Source organism: Erythrolamprus reginae, chromosome 3, assembly GCF_031021105.1.
Source record: "Erythrolamprus reginae isolate rEryReg1 chromosome 3, rEryReg1.hap1, whole genome shotgun sequence".
In the NCBI taxonomy this organism is placed as follows: Eukaryota; Metazoa; Chordata; class Lepidosauria; order Squamata; family Dipsadidae; genus Erythrolamprus; species Erythrolamprus reginae.
This window is the reverse complement of record NC_091952.1, coordinates 256,988,525-257,009,997: the sequence shown is the minus strand read 5'-3', so window position 1 is coordinate 257,009,997 and position 21,473 is coordinate 256,988,525. Positions and strand designations below refer to the sequence as shown.

At 42.5% G+C, this 21,473-nt stretch overlaps 1 protein-coding gene across 1 annotated transcript in view; it reads left to right on the top strand.

Moving 5' to 3' along the window:
- The window catches only part of LOC139165262 (1-phosphatidylinositol 4,5-bisphosphate phosphodiesterase gamma-1-like), an 82,736-nt gene that overhangs the window by 22,412 nt on the left and 38,851 nt on the right, over positions 1-21,473 (top strand). The window contains exons 4-7 of the mRNA XM_070748398.1: positions 7,075-7,168; positions 9,105-9,152; positions 19,732-19,816; positions 20,065-20,145. Of these exons, the coding sequence (XP_070604499.1) occupies positions 7,075-7,168; positions 9,105-9,152; positions 19,732-19,816; positions 20,065-20,145 (308 nt within the window). The remainder of the gene's footprint in view (positions 1-7,074; positions 7,169-9,104; positions 9,153-19,731; positions 19,817-20,064; positions 20,146-21,473) is intronic.

The following is a 21,473-nucleotide window of genomic DNA, read 5'->3' as shown; positions in this document are numbered from 1 at the left end:
TCTTCACAGCTGCTAGCTAAGTACTTAAGGACTGATTAAGGGGATTGTACAGCCTACAAGGTTGTTTTGGGAAGAGTGCTCTTTGCAATACAAAAAGGGTGCTTAGTTTATTTTGACTTTTGTGATAAAGAACATCGTTTTGAATTTTCAAACGTGTGTGTGTCTGAAATCTGTACCGTTGAATTTTTGGGAGGCTCCTACCAGAGAGCCCGGCAGAACAGACATCAAAGCAAGTAGCAGGCAGCTCCCGACGTATGACCTCAATTTTTTTTGACGTAACATTTTTTAAATTTTTTATCCAACACTCCATACATAAATCCATATACTTTCAAATGTTACAGTATTACATTAAATACATACATGTACATTTTGATCAATCATTCATATCTGCCGCACGAGTCCCAGTGTCCGGTCAAGTCCCACAGAGTCGGCCTTCTCCAGGTCCCATCACCAGACAATGTCACTTGGTGGGACCTAGGGGAAAGGCCTTCTCTGTGGGGGGCCCGGCCCTCTGGAAACAGCTTCCCCCCCAGAGATTCGTACTGCCCCCACCCTCCTCGCCTTTCGCAAGAGTCTCAACATTCACTTATGTTGCCAGGCTTGGGGCAATTAGATCTAGACCCTCCCGGCCAATAAATGTGATATGTGGTTGCGATTGAATTGTTTAATTGATTTTAATATAATGGGTTTTTAGCTTATGTAGTTTTTAATTAATTTGTATTCACTGTTTTATATGGTATCCTGTGAGCCGCCCCGAGTCTTCGGAGAGGGGCGGCATACAAATCTAATAAATAATAATAATAAATATGAACCAGTCCGAATTTAAATCACATGACCATGGAGGATGCTGCTACGGTCATAAGTGTGAAAAAATGGTCATACCCCATTGTTTTCAATGGCATCGTAACATTGAACGGTCACTAAATGAACCGCTGTAAATCAAGGACTACCTATATCTGGTTGGTTGTGACCTATAAAGCCCTTCATGGCATTGGACCAGAATATCTCTGGGACCGCCTTCTGCCACATGAATCCCAGCGATCAGTTAGGTCCCACAGAGTTGGCCTTCTCCGGCTCCCATCAACTAAACAATGTCGGTTGGCGGGCCTTATTTATTTATTGATTGATTGATTGATTGATTGATTGATTGATTGATTTGAAAGGGACCGTTAGGTCATCGAGTCCAACCCCCTGCCTGAGCAGGAAACCCTACAGCAGGAAGAGCCTTCTCTGTGGCAGCCCCGACCCTTTGGAAACAGCTCCCCCCAGAGATTAGGATTGCCCCCACCCTCCTTGCCTTTCATAAACTTCTTAACACCCACCTTTACCGTCAGGCATGGGGGAATTGAGACATCTCCCCCAGCCTATATATTTTATGCATGATATGTTTGAGTGTATGTTTTATTTTAAATAAGGTTTTTTTTAGTTTTTAAAATGATTTAGTTTTTTAATTATTAGATTTGTTACCGTATATTGTTCCTGTTATTGCTGTGAGCCGCCCCGAGTCTACATAATAATAATAATAATAATAATAATAATAATAATAATAATAATAATAATAATAATAATAATAATAATATCTATCTATTGCCTGCTTATACAGGAAGTCCTTAACTTAAAGCCATTTGTTTAGTGCAGTGTTTCCCAACCTTGGCAACTTGAAGATATTTGGACTTCAACTCCCAGAATTCCCCAGCCAGCGAATGCTGGCTGGGGAATTCTGGGAGTTGAAGTCCAGATATCTTCAAGTTGCCAAGGTTGGGAAACACTGGTTTAGTGACCATTAGTGACATGACCCCGATCATAAATATGAACCAGTTGCACACGAATGTAAATCACACGACCATGGGGGAATTCTGCCACAGTTGTAAGTGTGAAAAATGGTCAGAGAGGTCCCTTTTTTCACTGCCGTTGTAACTTTGAATGGTCACTAAGCGAGCTGTTGCAAATTGAGGACCATCTGTGGTTCTTAGTTCCTGAATCCTCCCCCCACCTTTCAGTGGCTTTTGGCCAACACAAATAAGGCAGTTGTTAACGAGTCGCCCTTCAGTTTACGACCATTTTTTGCCACAGTTTACTGAACCACTGCTGCTGTTAAGTGAATCTTGGCGTCGTTAAGCGAATCCGGGTCCTTCCATTGACTGATTGCGGGAAACTGACTGGGAATGACCCCCCCCCCCCCCCATCAATGATATGCTGGTTGATCAGCGCCAGAATTTTTAATCATGTGTCCATAGGGATGGTGCAGTGGTCATAAGTGTGAGGACTGATTTTTTTTTTGTAGCTTTAAACGGTCACTAAATGAATTGTTGGTTGTTGAGAAGTTCCTGTATAGCTAGAGTTTTGTGAACATTCTAACATAATTTATTAGGGCGTAAAATTTTACAGATTATTATTATTATTAATAATAATAATAATAATAATAATAATAATAATAATAATAATAATAATAATAATTGGATTTCTATGCCGCCCCTCTCGGAGGACTCCTTTTAACATTGTCAGCTTCCTAATAATACATTTCCCAGGATTTTAACAGGGCTGAATTGGCTCTATTTAATTTTTAATTTAATTTATTTATTTATTATTTATTTATTTATTGGATTTGTATGCCGCCCTTCTCCGTAGACTCGGGGCGGCTAACAACAGTAATAAAAAACAGCATGAAAATCCAATACTAAAACAACTAAACAACCCTTATTGTAAAACTAAACATACATACATACAAACAAACATACCATGCATAAATTGTAAAGGTCTAGGGGGAAAGAATATCTCAATTCCCCCATGCCTGATGGCAGAGGTGGGTTTTAAGAAGCTTACGAAAGGCAAGGAGGGTGGGGGCAATTCTAATCTCTGGGGGGAGCTGGTTCCAGAGGGTCGAGGCCGCCACAGAGAAGGCTCTTCCCCTGGGCCCCGCCAAACGACATTGTTTAGTTGAAGGGACCCGGAGAAGGCCCACTCTGTGGGACCTAATTAATTAATTTAATTTAATTGGTTTATATGCCGCCCAATCCCATAGAACTCGGGGTGGCCCACAACAATAAAATAATACAATAATATCATAGAAGAAAATATAAAACAATAAAACCCCATTTAAACTAATCGATCAATAAATAACAATAAAAACCCCAAGATTAAACTATACAGTTGTACACTCATGCATACCAAACTTCTTTGCTTTGAAACTCTTTATCTGCATTTTTTTCCCCATGGTTTCAGCAGAACGGAGCATCTGCGGGAAAACTTTCCTAAAGCCCGGTGACTAAATACATTGAATTTTCTGAAGAGTAGCAGTCAAATTCCTTAGCAGGTCAATCATTTGTGGGATTTTTTGAGAACGAGACATTTCCGCAGGGGAAAATAAACCCACAAATCTTTAAATGAGCTGGATGTTTTTGGCAAGCAAAAAATAAAAAATAAAAAATGACCTGATGAATTTCAACAGGGTGAGAAGACACTCCAAATAGATGTTGGTTTGGTAAGGAGTTAAATCAATGGTTCCCAACCTCTGCCACTTTAAGATGGGTGGACTTCAACTCCCAGAATTCCCTAGCCAGCATGGATGACTAGGGAATCCTGGGAGTTGAGATCTAGGCATCTTAAAGTATCTGAGGTTGGCTGTAACATCTCTTCCACAAATGAGATCCTATATTTAAGTCCTAGAGAGGCCTTATGGAAGGAGAGCATTTCTAGCTGACTCAGGGATTCTGGGAGTTGAAGTCCATGGCTGAGGTTGGCGGTAACTCTTCTTCTACCACTGAGACAAAGTCCTAGAGAGGCCTTATGGAAGGAGATCATTTCTAGCTGACTCAGGGATTCTGGGAGTTGAAGTCCATGGCTGAGGTTGGCGGTAACTCTTCTTCTACCACTGAGACAAAGTCCTAGAGAGGCCTTATGGAAGGAGAGCATTTCTAGCTGACTCAGGGATTCTGGGAGTTGAAGTCCATGGCTGAGGTTGGCGGTAACTCTTCTTCTACCACTGAGACAAAGTCCTAGAGAGGCCTTATGGAAGGAGAGCATTTCTAGCTGACTCGGGGATTCTGGGAGTTGAAGTCCATGGCTGAGGTTGGCGGTAACTCTTCTTCTACCACTGAGACAAAGTCCTAGAGAGGCCTTATGGAAGGAGAGCATTTCTAGCTGACTCAGGGATTCTGAGAGTTGAAGTCCATGGCTGAGGTTGGCGGTAACTCTTCTTCTACCACTGAGACAAAGTCCTAGAGAGGCCTTATGGAAGGAGAGCATTTCTAGCTGACTCAGAGATTCTGGGAGTTGAAGTCCATGGCTGAGGTTGGCGGTAACTCTTCTTCTACCATTGAGACAAGCTTCCTAGAGAGGCCTTATGGAAGGAGACAGTGGTGGGATTCCAAATTCTTTACTACAGGTTCTGTGGGCGTGGCATGCCTTTGTGGGCGTGGCAGGGGAAGGATACTGCAAAATCCCCATTTGTTCCTCATCAGTTTGTTCTGATATTTTAGGAGAGGAGATTTCGCTGGCATATTGTTGTTGTTGTTTTTAATCCATCTCACACTTTAGACTTGCCGTTCTTCTTCGTCTGGATTGCTTTCAGCCCTTGACTCTGTTCTTGGCAAGGCGCTCCGTGACTCCTGGTGGCTTTCAGCCAACACAAATAAACTTCCCGTGACTAACACAACAGAAGGAGGGGTGTGGTGTACCTGAGTGCAGTTTTAAGGCATTGTTTTTAAGTCGGAATGGGCCTTCTTTCCGGTTTTCCCTCTGCGAGGCGATTCTCTTTGCAGAATATCGAACGCTCAAAATTCCTCCGCAAAGAATATTTTTATTTTTATTTAATTGGATTTCTGGGCCGCCCTCTCCTGCGGAATCAGGGCGGCTCACATAATAAAGTCAATACAATTTGGATCTGGAATGCTGCCTCACTGGGGGAAAAAAAGAATTTATTGAGAGGTCATTAAGCAGATTGTCGTGGTTAAGTGAATCATGAGGTTGTTAACTGAATACACCTCCCCCATCGACTCTGCTCATTGGACGCTGATTGGGAAGGTCAGAAGTGCAGATCGCATGAGCCCTCACCGTCCTGCCATTGTCATAAACACGGGCAGTTGCCAAGTACAGTGGTACCTCTACCCACGAACGCCTCTACTTACGAACCTTTCTAGATAAGAACTGGATGTTCAAGATTTTTTTGCCTCTGTTCAAGAACCATTTTCCACTTACAAACCCGAGTCTCCAAAACTGTAAACGGAAAAGGCAGGGAGAAGCCTCCGTGGGGCCTCTCTAGGAATCTCCTGGGAGGAAACAGCATCAGAAAAGGCAGGGAGAAGTCTCTGTGGACCCTCTCTAGGAATCTCCTGGGAGGAAACAGGGCTGGAAAAGGCAGGGAGAAGCCTCCGTGGGGCCTCTCTAGGAATCTCCTGGGAGGAAACAGCATCAGAAAAGGCAGGGAGAAGTCTCTGTGGGGCCTCTCTAGGAATATCCTGTGAGGAAACAGGGCTGGAAAAGGCAGGGAGAAGTCTCTGTGGACCCTCTCTAGGAATCTCCTGGGAGGAAACAGGGCTGGAAAAGGCAGGGAGAAGCCTCCGTGGGGCCTCTCTAGGAATCTCCTGGGAGGAAACAGCATCAGAAAAGGCAGGGAGAAGTCTCTGTGGGGCCTCTCTAGGAATATCCTGGGAGGAAACAGGGCTGGAAAAGGCAGGGAGAAGCCTCTGTGGGGCCTCTCTAGGAATCTCCTGGGAGGAAACAGGGCTGGAAAAGGCAGGGAGAAGCCTCTGTGGGGCCTCTCTAGGAATCTCCTGGGAGGAAACAGGGCCTCCATCCTCCCTGTGGTTTCCCCAATCGCACACATTATTTGCTTTTACATTGATTCCTATGGGAAAAATTGCTTCTTCTCACAACCTTTTCTACTTAAGAACCTGGTCAGGGAACGAATGAAGTTCATAAGTAGAGGTACCACTGCAACTGGAATTTTCATTACCACTGTGCCCAAAATGTCATAAAATTGAGCAAAACCGCAACAATGACAGGGAGTTTACAATTTACAACCAGAACCACCAAGCCCAAAATTTGGTGAAGCCTGCACGCATGGGCGGTGGGGAGGTGGCAGCGCAGAGGAGGGTTGTGTGCACATGTACGCGGAGAGGGCATTATATTATGGCTTAATATCACATAGCCTCTTTGTTGGGACACCTCAAGACCAGTGAATGTAGGAATAGGATTTGGTTAACTAGGGTTATAATTTAACTTCTTGCGTGAAGCTAGACGTGCAAGTAGATATTGAATGTGAGGAACTAAATCTTAACCTCTGGACAAGATGAAGATTCTGAGATATCTATGGCATTTATATATAGTGCTTTACAGTGCTTTGCAGCTCCTCTCTGAGAGGTTTTACAAAGTCAGCCTCTTGCCCCCAACAGTCTGGGTCCTCATTTTACCCACCTTGGAAGGACAATAGGCTGAGTCAACCTTGAGCTACTCAGGATTGAACTTCTTTCAGTGGGCAGAGTCAGCCTGCAATACTGCATTCTAACCAGTATGCCACCACAGCCTCCCTCCCTTCCCTTTCCCCTCCCTTCATTCCTTCCTTCTCTCCCTTTCTTCCCTTTCCCCTTCCTCCCTTCTCTCTCTCCCTCTCTCCCTCCCTTCATTCCTTCCTTCCCTTTCCCCTCCCTCCCTCCCTTCCTTCGTTCCTTCCTTCCCTTTCCCGTCCTCCCTTCCTTCTTTCGTTCCTTCATTTCCTCCCTCCCTTCTCTTTCGCTTCCTTCCTTCCTTCCTTCCTTCCAATAGCATTTCAACTTATATACCGCTACAGTGTCTAACAGGTCTCTCTAAGCAGCTTACAGAGTGAGCATTTTACCCCCAACAATCTGGGTCCTCATTCTACCCACCTTGGAAGGACGGAAGGCTGATTCAACCTTGAGCCAGTGGTGAGATGCCAAATTTCAGACAGCCGGCAGGCAGCAGAAGTAGCCTGCAGTCCTTCACTCTAACCACTGTGACACCATAGTTCAGATAGGCCTTCCTTTTGGCCAGGAACTCCAGGATAAGTCCATCCATCGATTGTGCTTTGTCTCTTTTTGTTGTCTTGTCTTCTTACAGCTTTTTGCGATGATGACGTGACCCTCTGGGTGGCTGGGCTGAACTGGCTGGTGGCGGATACGCAGCGATCACCGACTCCTCTCCAGACTGAAAGGTACGGGCCAGGAGGAGAAAATATGGGCAGAGCACAAAGGGTTGCCGAATTTGGAGAAAACGATCCCACTCTACTCAGTCGAGTGCTTTCTTGGAGCGGGCTCACCTTGGATGGATTAAAACTCTCCAGCCTGTCTTTCGTATCTTTGCCCTAGCTTTGGAATATGTGTATGTCCACATCTGTCGCGAGGTCAAAGGACAAAGAAATGAAATTCAATGGTGAAAAAAGTAAGGTTCTACATTTAGGCAAAAAACCCAGAATGCACAGGTACAGTATATGTGGTACCTTGCCCAACAGTAGTAACTGTGAGAGGGACCTTGGAGTCCTAGTGGACAAGTATGTAAATCAGCTCCCCCCAGAGATTCGTATTGCCCCTCCCCTCCTCGCCTTTTGAAATAGTCTAAAGACTCACTTATGAGGTTATTAGCCCCCTGGCCAATGAATGTATAATGAGTTTGTATGAATGGATATGTGTGTATTTTAATAGGGGTTTTTTTTTAGTTTTTAAATGTAACTTTTTAAAATGTAACTTTTAATTCAAATTTAATTCAAATCTCAATGTATACTCGGAGAAGGGCGGCATATAAATCTAAATAATAATAATAATAATAATAATAATGATAATAATAATAATAATAATAATAATAATAATAATAATAATAATAATAGGAGCCAGCCGTGTGCAGCAGCTGCCAAAAAAGCCAACACAGTTCTAGGCTGCATCAACAGAGGGAGAGAATCAAGACCACATGAATGTGTTAATACCACTTTGCAAGGCTTTGGTAAGGCCACACTTGGAATCCTGCATTCAGTTTTGGTCTCCACGATGCAAAAAGGATGTTGAGACTCTAGAAAGAGGGCAGAGAAGAGCAACAAAGAGGATGAGGGGACTGGAGGCTAAAACATAGGAAGAACGGTTGCAGGAACTGGGCATGGCTAAAGTTTAATGAAAAGAAGGACCAGGAGAGACAGGATAGCAAACTTCCAATATCTCAGGGGCTGCCCCAAAGAAGAAGGAGTCAAGCTATTCTCCAAAGCACTTGAGGGTAGAACAAGAAGCAATGGGTGGAAACTAAACAAGGAGAGAAGCAATTTAGAACTAAGGAGAAATTTCCTGACAGTTAGAACAATTAATCAGTGGAACGATTTGCCTCTAGAGGTTGTGACTGCTCCAACACTGGAAGTTTTTAAGATGATGTTGGATAAATATTTGTCTGAAGTAGTGTAGGGTTTCCTGCCTAAGCAGGGGGTTGGACTAGAAGACCTCCAAGGTCCCTTCCAACTCTGTTGTTGTTATTATTATTATTATAACAGTCTTGATGTTCATCCTCAAAGTTTTCTGTAGAGGAAAGGGTCAGTCCTTCAATCAGAATATTGCTGGAAGGCACTTGGAGGTCTTCTAGTCCAAAGAAGAGGGGGTTCACCTATTCTCCAAAGCAAGGGGTCTCCAACTTTGAAAACTTTACGACTTATTGAAGTTGAAATCTATGCATCTTGAACCACCTGAGGTTGGCTGTAAGACCTTTCCCACAATGGAGGTAAAGTCCTAGAGAGGCCTTATGAAAGGAGAGCATTTCTAGCTGACTCAGGAATTCTGGGAGTTGAAGTTGCCAAGGTTGGAGACCCCTGCTCCAGAGTACTTGAAGGCAGGACAAGAAGCATCGGATGGAAACTAATCAAGCAGAGAAGCAACCTAGAACTAAGGGCAAATTTCCTGACAATGAGAACAATTAATCAGTGGAACTACTTGCCTCTGGAAGTTGCGGGTGCTGCAACATTGGAAGTTTTTAAGAAGATGTTGGATAACCGTTTGTCTGAAGTGATGTAGGGTTTCCTGCCTAGACAGGGGGTTGGACTAGAAGACCTCCAAGGCCCCTTCCACCTCTATCATTCTGCCTATGTACTCCTTTCTCAAACTACTTTTGTCTTCTTTCAGATGGTTGAGGAAGCAGTTCGACTCAATGGACAGATCGAGAGAAGGCAGGTGAGTAAATGTTTTCTTTTGGAAGGGTGTTAGTACTATGCACATAACTAATTGGGTTTGGCAATATAGAAAATAAACTCACAATGTATGCTTACATGTATTAGAACACTATTGCTTTAAGAGCTAGGGTTGCGGATGGCCACAAGAGGGAGCCAGAAACCTTGATTCTCTCTCTCAGCTATTCTCTGCTCTTTTTGATTTGTCTTTGTGACTATGCTGTAGTAAGAACTGTGTGTTCAAATGATGGTTTATATATTTGTAAGCTGGACAAGTAAGCTTATAGTATTGTATATGTATTGAGATGTATTGACTGATTTAATTGTGTATGACTAGGACTGTTTTTTAGTGATGGGCAAACCCAATGGTGTTCGGGTTCGGCAAGTTCGGATGAACTTTATGCAAAATTCAGCCGAACCCGAACCGATCCCAAGCCCGAACCTGAACGGGGAATCCCACCAAGAGATTCTGGGGGTGGAGCTTTGACGTCACGTATACAGGCAGGTTGCTAAGGACGCCAAGGTGATCACTTCCTGGATTCCATGGAATCCAGGAAGTGATCACCTTGGCATCCTTAGCAACCTGCCGGTGACGTCAAGGCTCCGCCCCCGGAATCTCTTTGTGGGAGGGATTCCCCAGCTCCTTCAAAGGGAGGTCTTCACGTAAAAATAAACATTGTTATTTTTACGAAAAAGGACGCCGCTGCGGCGCTGCAAGCAAAAGGCGGTCCTTTCACGCACCTTGGCGTCCTTAGCAACTTGCCGGTGACGTCAAAGCTCCAAATGCCGAACGCGACCCTGAACTTTGCCTGAAGTTTCAAAAAATTTCGTGTTCATGTTTGGCATACCGAACACCGCAAAATTTGGTACGGACTCAAATTCTGGGGGTTCGGTTCGCCCATCACTACTGTTTTTGACTAAGATATTTGCAAAAGTAAATAATATTTTATATGCTTAATGTATCTGGATTGTATACTGAATTATTACTCGTATCTCTGGGCAGTCAGCTGGATATTTCCTGGTCTATGTGTAGTCTTTGATAACTCAGAGATCACTCTGCACACTCCTTAACAAAGAGTACGGAGTCTTCTATGGAAGAACTGTTGCTCAGTGAAGGGCTACAAAATTTTTTACTACCACACTGTGGGTGTGGCTTATTTTGTGGGTGTGGCTTGCCAGCCATGTGACCCGGTGGGATTGGCTTGACGATCATGTGACCGGGGGAGTGGCTAAAAGGTCATGTGACTGGCTTAAAAGTGGCGTACTTGACGTCACTCACGTCAAGGGTTAGGGTGAGGGTGCCTGGCCTCTCCTTGCCCCAGAGAGAGACCATTTCCCTCTCTCTTTACTATTACTGACCATCCAAAATATAATAATAATAATTAATAATTTATTAGACTTGTATGCCGCCCCTTTCCGAAGACTTGGAGCGGCTCACAACAAAATACAAAGCACAAATCTAATATTAAAAACAATTATAAAAACCCATTTTAAAACACTCATACCATCCAATTAAACCATACATAAAATGAAACAGCTAAGGGTCAGTTATGTCCCCCAAGCCTGGCGGCATAGGTGGGTTTTCAGTAATTTGCAAAAGGCAAGGAAGATGGGGGTAGTCCTGATCTCTGGGGAGAGTTGATTCCAGAGGGCCGGGGCCGCCACAGAGAAGGCTCTTCTCCTGGGGCCCGCCAGACGACATTGTTTTGTCGACGGCACCTGGAGCAGACCTGATTGGTCACTGGGATTCGTGCAGCAGAAGGCGGTCCTGAAGGTATTCTGGTCCAATGCCATGTAGGGCTTTATAGGTCATAACCAAAACTTTGAATTGTGACCGGAAACTGATCGGCAGCCAGTGCATACTATTTAATTCTGTGTATATACTGTATGTCATATGTGTACATACATATTACACACAGGCACACAAAAATATACGTAATCTGCTATATAAACCAGTGTTTTTCAACCAGGGTTCCGTGGAACCCAAGGATTCTGCAAGGGCCAGCCAGGAGGTCCCCCCTTCAATCCCACCCGCTTCTGCAGCAGGGCAGCCTCTTCCTCCGTCTTGTGTCCAGCAGAACAATCATGCTCAGCAGCAGCAGCCGCCTAACAGGAGGAGGAGTGGCAGCGTCGGCACCAACAACAGCAGCAGCGCCCCTGTAGCCCCTCCTTGCAGTAGCAGGGCCAAAGCACAGGCTACAGCGGGAGGAGGAGGTAGGAGTGGTTGCATCTTCAGCACCTCCGACGCAGAGCTTTATTTACATTTAATTTAATTTAATTTAATTTAATTTTTTAATTTATTTCATTTTATTTCATTTTATTTCATTTTATTTCATTTTATTTTATTTCATTTAATAATTTAATTCATTTCATTTCATTTCATTTTTTGGACTTTTATACCTTCCAAAAGGACTCTGGGCGTCTCGGAGCCAAACACAAATAAAACATAACATAAAGTCACCTAAAAACAGTATCAAAAGTGTAAAATCAACAACCAAACAGTTAAAAGCGTTAAGAAGAACCATGCTTGTCCTAGGCTTGCTGGAAGAGGTAGGTCTTTTCGGAAGGCCAGTAGGGTGGGGGCAGATATTCTCTTCTATTGTTTCTTTCAGTACAGAGACTCTAAATTTAACACACACACCCCTCAAATCCTTCTTCAAGTCCACAATTCCTGACTCATGAATTTCTAGGAGTTGAAGTCCACAGGTCTTAAAAGGTGCCAAGGTTAGACAGCCCTGCTCCAAATCAAAGACTTTGGAATGAAATAGGGAAAACCCCCAAGATATTGTAGAAACATAGAAGATTGACGGCAGAAAAAGACTTCCTGGTCCATCTCGCCTGCCCTTGTACTATTTCCTGTATTTTATCTTAGGATGGATCTATGTTTATCCCAGGCAGGTTTAAATTCAGTTCCTGTGGATTTACCAACCACGTCTGCTGGAAGTTTGTTCCAAGCATCGACTACTCTTTCAGTCAAATAATATTTTCTCACGTTGCTTCTGATCTTTCCCCCAACTAACCTCATATTGTGTCCCCTTGTTCTTGTGTTCACTTTCCTATTGAAAACACTTCCCCCTCCTGGACTTTATTTAACCCTTTCACATATTTCAATGTTTCGATCCTGTCCCCCCTTTCCCTTCTGTCCGCCAGACTCTACAGATTGAGTTCATGAAGTCTTTCCTCATACGTTTTATGCTTCAGACCTTCCACCCTTCTTGTAGCCGATCTTTGGACCCATTCAATTTGATCCATGTCTTTTTGTAGGTGAGGTCTCCAGAACTGAGCACAGTATTATTCCAAATGGGGTCTCACCAGTGCTCTACACAGCGGGATCACATATCAGGAAGCTGGGGGCATTGACTGGGCATCACACACACCCCTCCCAGAAGCCAGAAGCAGGATGTGGGGCAGGAAAGGGAAGAGGAAGAGGAAATGGGTGTGGAGATAGGGAGTAATGTGGAGCTGGGCAAGGAAGAAACGAGCGTCCGGGAAATTTTTATTTTTTCAGCCAAAAGTAGAGCACAGAGTCACACATTCAAACGAAAGGGGAACTCTGCTTCCCTCCACCAAGGTGACTTGGCAAAAAAGCAAAGTCACGAGTCCACTTTTCAGTTTCCCAGAGGGTTAATATTTAACCCAATTTAATCTCTTTTAATCCATTGCTTGTTTTAACCCCCTGGTCAAAGGGATTCATTCAAGGCAAAGGGAAAAAGAAGAAGTCAGGATTAGCTTTCTGGGATCTTCTCCAGCAAAGCCCCTCTCTTGGGCTCCTGATAGCCTTCTACCCAGGAGAATTATTCTATTAAAGAATTTGATTATTCGATCCAGGTAGAAGGCCTTCCTCCCAGTTGGAATTCACTTGGCCCGGCATCAGGAATGTCACGTTACAAACATCCCTTTGGCAGTGCAATTCACAAAGCAATAAGATCTCTGGGTGTGGGTCCCTAAACTCAGGAGGTTGAGCCCAAGGGCCGTAGCTGTTCTTTAGGTGTGTTATGCAACCAGAGAATGTTTGTAACTGAGCGTTGAATGGGGGGAAGATACATAGATAGATATGATGGATGGATGGATGGATGGATGGATGGATGGATGGATGGATGGAAGAGAGAGAGAGAGAGAGAGAGATAATGGATGGGAAAGAGAGAGATGATGGATGGATGGAAGATATGTTTTGCTGTGTTTGATTGAGTGAGTGATAATGAATGTTTTTTTCAAGTGTTTTAGTATTTTTAAGGTTTTTAATTATATTGCTTGGATCAGATGTATTGCTATGGTTTTTTTTATGTATGTTGTGAGCCACCCCAAGTCCTTGGAGGGGGCGGCATACAAATCCAATTAATAGACAGACAGACAGACAGACAGACAGACAGACAGACAGACAGAGACATGGATAGGAGAAATAGAGATGGATGGATGGAAGATATAGATATAGGGAGGGAGGGAGGGAGGGATGGGAGAGATAGATGGATGGAAGATAGATAGATAGATAGATAGATAGAGAGAGAGAGAGAGAGAGAGAGATAGGGATTGGGGAGATAGATGGATGGATGGAAGATATATATATATATATATAAGATGAGAGAGGGAGTGATAGATAGATGGGTAGATAGATGGGTAGATAGATGGGTGGGTGGGTGGGTGGAGATGGGAGATGGAATGGAAGATAGATAAATATATAGAGAGAGATAGAAATAGAGATAGGATAGATGGATGGATGGATGGAGATGGGAGAGAGATAGATGGATGGATGGAAGATAGATAAATATATATATATAGAGAGAGATAGGATAGATAGACGGACGGACGGACAGACAGACAGATAGATAAATAGATAGGGATTGGAGAGATAGATGGAAGATATATATATATATAGATAGATAGATAGATAGATAGATAGATAGATAGATAGATAGATATAGATATAGATATAGATATAGATAGATAGATATAGATATACATATATAGATATATAGATAGATATATAGATATGTAGATAGAGAGAGAGAGAGAGAGGGAAAGAGAGTGAGAGAGATAAGATAGATGAGAGAGGGAGTGATAGATAGATAGATAGATAGATAGATAGATAGATAGATAGATAGATGACAGACAGACAGAGATAATCCCAAAACATTGTGCTGCAAAGCCCTCCCTTTCACTGGGGCAATGTGGAGGGGGGGGCCGCCCCAGCCGATCCAGAGGGTGCCAGGTTGAAGGAGTTCCCGCATCCTCCCCCTCCCCAGACAGACCCAGCGAGTGTGCCAACCGCCTCCCGGGCTGCCGTCCTGGGACAGATGGGTTTGCGCAAACAAGGTTGTTATGCAGGAAGGAGCCTCACCCGGCTTGACCTGAAGTGCCTGGGCATGAAAAGTCTCAGGTAGGCATACCTGCGGCCACGCGGCTCCTCCTTCCTTCCCCTCCCTCCCTTGTCTGAAAGGGATCCAGCTTTTTTTTCAAAGCGAAAACAGATCCTTGGTCCTGAGACAGGCAGGGAGGGGATCTGGCAGGGCACCCTGGGAACACACACACACACACACAAATACCTGGCACGTCCCATCTTGCAGTTTAGCTCTTAAGTTTCTTTTTTTTTAAATCATTTCAAACATTTTCATTTTATTTCCAAAGTTAAAATGCAAAATAAAGTAGGGGGGAAAAGAAGAAAACCCCCAACTAACAACCCATAAACACTAACCTTTTTTAAAAAAAAAAGGAAATTCTTGTTGAATAATGAATTTTATTTTATTTATTTTATTTTATTTTAAAATAATCTTTATTAATCTTTATAAAAGAAAAAAAACAGACAAACATACAAATAATCAAATGTACAAACACATAAAAATCTATATATTTACATTAGATAATCTGTATATTTACATATATGGAATTAAATGTATATGTATACACATATATACAAACATTTACATCTATAATTTACATTTACATCTATAATTGTGCTCTCATTTATAATTCTAAGTATTTAGAAACATAGAAGATCAACGCCAGAAAAAGGCCCTCCTGGTCCATCTAGTCTGCCCTTATACTATTCCTGTATTTATCTTAGGATGGATCTATGTTTATCCCAGGCATGTTTCAATTCAGTGACTGTGGATTTACCGACCACGTCTGCTGGAAGTTTGTTCCAAGCATCTACTACTCTTTCAGTAAAATAATATTTTCTCATGTTGCTTCTGATCTGTCCCCCAACTAACCTTAGATTGTGCCCCCTTGTAAATAAAAATGTAAATACATATTTATATAAAAGACATTCAGTGTATTTGTCAATTACAGGTGAAACTCGAAAAATTAGACTATCATGCAAATGTTCATTTATTTCAGTAATGCAACTTAAAAGGTGAAATGTAATATATGAGAGAGGCTCATAACATGCAAGGCAAGATAGTTCAAGCTGTGATTTGTCATAATTGTGATGATGATGGGGTACAGCTCATGAAAACCCCAAATCCCCCATCTCAGAAAATTAGAATATTGCATGCGATCAATGAAACAAGTATTGTACACAGAACAATATCGGACCTCTTAAAAGTATAGGCGTGCGTATGTACTCGGGACTTGGTTTGAGCCTTTTTGGGAGCAATTACTGCCTTGGTGCGGCATGGCATGGAAGCTATCAGCCTGTGACACTGCCCAGGTGTTATGGAAGACCAGGATGCTTCCATAGAATGCTTCTGCACACACTCAAGCATGCCGGAATTCAATAGAGTGCTTCCGCCCCGAGTCTACGGAGAGGGGCGGCATACAAATCCAATAAATAAAATAAATAAATAAATGCTGAAATTGCCGAAATCTCGGGCAAGCGTAAGTCCCTTCGCCAGATATTGCTTCTGCTTCTGTTTTTTTTTTAAAAAATAAATATTTTGGTGTTTTGCATGTTAATCTACTTTGAATAAACTAAAATTTCTGTGGGTGGGTCGGTGGAATTATTTTTTTGATAATTTGATATTGATAATCAGCATTCCACCAGAATTGGACCTTTTATGTTTAATGTTAGTGTGAATGACATGTTGGTTAGTTTAGCATTTAAGTTAATATCTCTCCAAAGTGCAAAACTTTACCTGTAGGCTGAAGCAACATTAGCGGTCTTTTTGCACGAGAAGGCACCCAGTTTATAATCTGCAAAAATCAGTTTACTTACTTACTTACTCACTCACTCACTCACTCACTCAATCAATCAATCAATCAATCAATCAATCAATCAATCAATCAATCAACCAATCAACCAATTAATCAATCAATCAATCAATCAATCAATCAATTAATTAAAATTGTATGCCGCCCAACTCCTTAAAGATCCTTGGGATAAGTTTGAGGACTTATCCCAAACTGGGAGTGGGGAGAAGCAGGAGATTCCAGATCAGGGGAGTCCCCAAACTTGGCAACTTTTAAGACTTGTGGACTTCAACTCCCAGAATTTTCTGGCCAGCTATGCTGTTGATGTCCACAAGTCTTAAAAGTTGTGCCAACTTTGAAGACCTCTGCTCTAGATTTTGGGATGGGGTGATGGGATGTCTCCTGCTGCCCCCTGCTGCCTTTAAATGAGAACAACAGCTTGGGTTCCACAGATATTAGCATTAATTATTTTAAATTTTATTGACTTATTTATTATTAGAGTTGAAAGGGGCCTTGCAGGTCATCAAGTTCAGCCCCAGGTTTTGTCTTGTTTTGTCTTGTTTCCAATGGGTTGCAATTCAATTAGAGTTGCCCCATGGCATATAATTTTCATTAATAAATCAAAATAAAAAAAAAATAAAAGAACCAAAGTGGGGGAGGTCTTATTCAAGGGTCTGGCTGGGGAATTCTGGGAGTCGAAACCCACGCCTCTTAAAGTTGCAGAAATTGGGATAGTGAAAAATTAAAATAAAATCTACAGATTCAGCAATGTCTGGTTGCCCCTTTAGATTCCCAAAACTTTATCATTGTGCAGAACTAGATAAAATGATACAAGAACTGAAAAATAAGGACGAATCAAAGTATTATGTAATATGGAAGGAATTTTATAACTGGGTAGAAAAAAAGAAACAGAATAAAGCTGTATAAAGGAATACTGTATTACGTTAAACAGTTACAAAAATATTAATTTATTTATTGATTTGATTTGATTTGATTTGATTTGATTTGTATGCTGCCCCTCTCCGTAGACTCGGGGCGGCTAACAACAGTAATAAAAAACATCATGTAAATCCAATACTAAAAACAACTTTAAAAAACCCTTATTATAAAACTAAACATCCATACAAACAAACATACCATACATAAATTGTAGAAGCCTAGGGGGAAAGAATATCTCAGTTCCCCCATGCCTGACGGCAGAGGTGGGTTTTAAGGAGCTTTTGAAATGCAAGGAGCGTGGGGGCAATTCTAATCTCTGTGGGGAGTTGATTCAAGAGGGCCGGGGCCACCACAGAGAAGGCTCTTCCCCTGGGCCCCACCAAGCGACATTGTTTTGTTGACGGGACCCGGAGAAGGCCCACTCTGTGGGACCTAACCGGTCACTGGGATTCGTGCGGCAGAAGGCGGTCTCGTAGATAGGATGGCTATTGTAGAAATTATGAATAACAATACACACAAAAAAGGCTTCACATAAAGACTAATGAAAACCGTTAGTACCGAACATGGTAAAATAATACAAATGGTAAAGTGGATTAGCTGTCAAAACAGACAGCAAGGTGTGTGTGTGTGTGTGTGTGTGTTTGCTTGATATTCTTATATGTTTTTCGTTTTCTTTCTTTGTTTCCTTCTTTTCTCGTGTAAGGTGTCTTGTTTGTTTTAAGACAAATGTACAATACAAAATTAGCTTATAGAAAGATTAAATGGATACCATAGATTATGTACTCTCTTTAAATTGTATATTATTGGCAGTTCTGTGTTATTGGCAGTTCTGTGTTAGCAAAAACTTCAGAAGAAAAGGATTGAGGGGTGGTGATTTCTGACAGTCTCCAAATGGGTGAACAGTGCAGTCAGGTGGTAGGGAAAGAGAGTCGAATGCTTGGCGGCATAGCTAGAGGTAGAACAAGCAGGAAGAAGGAGATTGTGATCCCGCTGTATAGAGCCCTGGTGAGACCACATTAGGGATACTGTTTTCAATTCTGGTGTATAGAGAGATGGTGAGAGAACATTTGGAAGAATACTATGTCCAGTTCTGGAGAAGTTACCTACAAAAAGATATTGACAAAATTGAACGGGTCCAAAGACGGGCTACAAGAATGGTGGAAGGTCTTAAGCATAAAACATATCAGGAAAGACTTCATGGAGGACGGAAGGGAAAGGGGGACATGATCGAAACATTTAAATATGTGAAAGGGTTAAATAAGGTTCAGGAGAGAAGTGTTTTTAATAGGAAAGTGAACACAAGAACAAGGGGACACAATCTGAGGTTAGTTGGGGGAAAGATTAGAAGTAATGTGAAACATGCCTGGCATAAACATAGATCCATCCTAAGATAAAATAAAGGAAATAGTATAAGGGCAGACTAGATGGACCTTGAGGTCTTTTTCTGCTGTCAATCTTCTATGTTCCTATGTTTTTATGTTTCTATATAAAGTCAATAAAACTGTTGCATTGCTTTCATTTATAATTCTAAGTATTTAGAAACATAGAAGATCAACGCCAGAAAAAGGCCCTCCTGGTCCATCTAGTCTGCCCTTATACTATTTCCTGTATTTTATCTTACAATGGATATATGTTTATCCCAGGCATGTTTAAATTCAGTTACTGTGGATTTACCAACCACGTCTGCTGGAGGTTCGTTCCAAGCATCTACTACTCTTTCAGTAAATAATATTTTCTCACATTACTTCTAATCTTTCCCCCAACTAACTTCAGATTGTGCCCCCTTGTTCTTGTGTTCACTTTCCTATTAAAAACACTTCCCTCCTGGACCTTATTTTAACATATTTAAATGTTTCAATCATGTCCCCCCTTTCCCTTCTGTCCTCCAGACTATACAGATTGAGTTCATGAAGTCTTTCCTGATAAGTTTTAGGCTTAAGACCTTCCACCATTCTTGTACCCCGTCTTTGGACCCGTTCAAATTCTATAAATTAAATTAATAATAAATTAAATAAACATGACCTACTCAAGAAAAATGAATGGGAATGGAGAAGCAACAGTTCCTACACAAAAGCCTCCGTACTCTTTGTTAAGGGGTGTGCAGAGTGATCACTGAGTTATTTCTTTTTCATGGCAACTTCAAATTATGCTGGCTGGGGAATTCTGGGAATTGAAGTCCAGCCCTATTAAAAGTTCCAGAGATTGAGAGACACTGACAAGAGGGGGGGGGGGATCGAATTAAAATAAAACCTGAAGGTTCAGCGTTGTGGGGTTCACCCTTTAAAACCCCCCCCCAAAAGTTTAATTTTCTTCGTGTGACGTAATGCAATGGGTAGCTGTTGGATGGGGACAAGACCTGTGTTCAAATCCTGCCTCCGCTACGAAGAGAGGTGTCTGTCACTGTGGGCCACCCCCTTCCTTAGCTCTGAGAGAGAAGGGAGGAAATAAGTGACACAGGTGGAGGTGTGAGAGTCTTTGTGTGGGTGTGAAGGCACATCTGATGTCTCTCTCTCTTCCAGCATCAGCCCCAAAGATCTGAAGGCCATGCTCCCTCAGGTCAACTACCGGGTGCCGAACATGCGTTTCCTTCGAGATAAACTTGTGGTAAGCAGAGAGCAATGGCATTTAGACTTATATACCGCTTCCCAGTGCTTTGTGAGCCTCTCTAAGCGGTTTACAGAGTCAGCCTTTTGCCCTCAACAATCTGGGTCCTCATTTTATCGAAGGACGGAAGGCTGATTCAACTTTGAGCCGGTCGGGATTGAACTCCTGGCAGTGGGCAGAGTCAGCCTGCAATGTTGCACTCTAACCACTATGTCACTTTTCTTTTCTCTTCTGGGCTCCCCGAGCAGGAGCTGGAGGTTCGTGGCGATATCAGCTTCAGCCACTTTACGCAGTTCTACAAGAATCTGATGTTCGATGCGCAGAAAACGGTAAGAGCTTTTAGCCTCCATTGAGGGCCAGGTTGCTGCTACGGCCTCTACCAGTGCATTGCGTGTGCTGCTCCGGTTGTCTTTCATCCGCGTGTGCCCCCAGCATGTTTTTGCTTCTGGGCATGCACGCAAAGCAAAAACGCACTGAAATATTGCAAGGGGATGCGCGCGAGAGCGATTTTGGCAATTTTTCTGCCTCCTCACATGCATGGAAGCAAAAACAATCGGCAAAGTCTCTCTCTCACCCAAATCTCAAGATTTTGCTTTTGGTTTTTAGATTAGTTCTTGATTAGTTTTAATATTTGAGTTTCTCACATGTTCTTTTTTGTAAGCCTCCCTGAGTCTATGGAGAAGGATGGCCAGATATCCAAATAAGAAAGACAGAGAGAGAGAAAGAAAGAGAGAGAGAGAGGAAGGAAGGAAGGAAGGAAGGAAGGAAGGAAGGAAGGAAGGAAGGAAGGAAGGAAAGAAACAGACAGAGGAAAGAAAGAAAGAAAGGAAAATGAGAGAGAGAGAGAGGAAGGAAGGAAGGAAGGAAAGAAGGAAAGAAACAGACAGAGAAAAGAAAGAAAGAAAGAAAGGAAAGAGAGAGAGAGGAAGGAAGGAAGGAAAGAAGGAAAGAAAGAGACAGAGTAAAGAAAGAAAGAAAGAAAGAAAGGAAAGAGAGAGAGAGAGAGGAAGGAAAGGAAAGAAAGAGGCAGAGGAAAGAAAGAAAGGAAAGAGAGAGACAGAGGAAGGAAAGAAGGAAAGAAAGAGACAGAGGAAAGGAAGGAAGGAAAGAGAGAGAGAGAGAGGAAGGAAGGAAGGAAGGAAAGAAGGAAAGAAAGAGACAGGAAAGAAAGAAAGGAAAGAGAGAGAGAGAGAGGAAGGAAAGAAGGAAAGAAAGAGACAGAGGAAAGAAAGAAAGGAAAGAGAGAGAGAGAGAGGAAGGAAAGAAGGAAAGAAAGAGACAGGAAAGAAAGAAAGGAAAGAGAGAGAGAGGAAGGAAGGAACGAAAGAAGGAAAGAAAGAGACAGAGAAAAGAAAGAAAGGAAAGAGAGAGAGAGGAAGGAAGGAACGAAAGAAAGAGACAGGAAAGAAAGAACGAAAGAAAGAAAGAAGGAAAGAAAGCCTACCTCCATTGCAGGAGGGCATGTTGTGTTGTTCAGCAAGAGCTGAAACTCAGGAGGAGCAGTCTGATACACAGAGTCCCCAACTTACAACAGTTCATTAAGTGACCACAGAAGTTCTTGACTCACAACCACAACTGACCCCCAAAATTCCCATTGCTAAGTGAGACATTTGTAAAGGGAGTTTTGCTCCATTTTACGATCTTCCTTGCCAGAGTT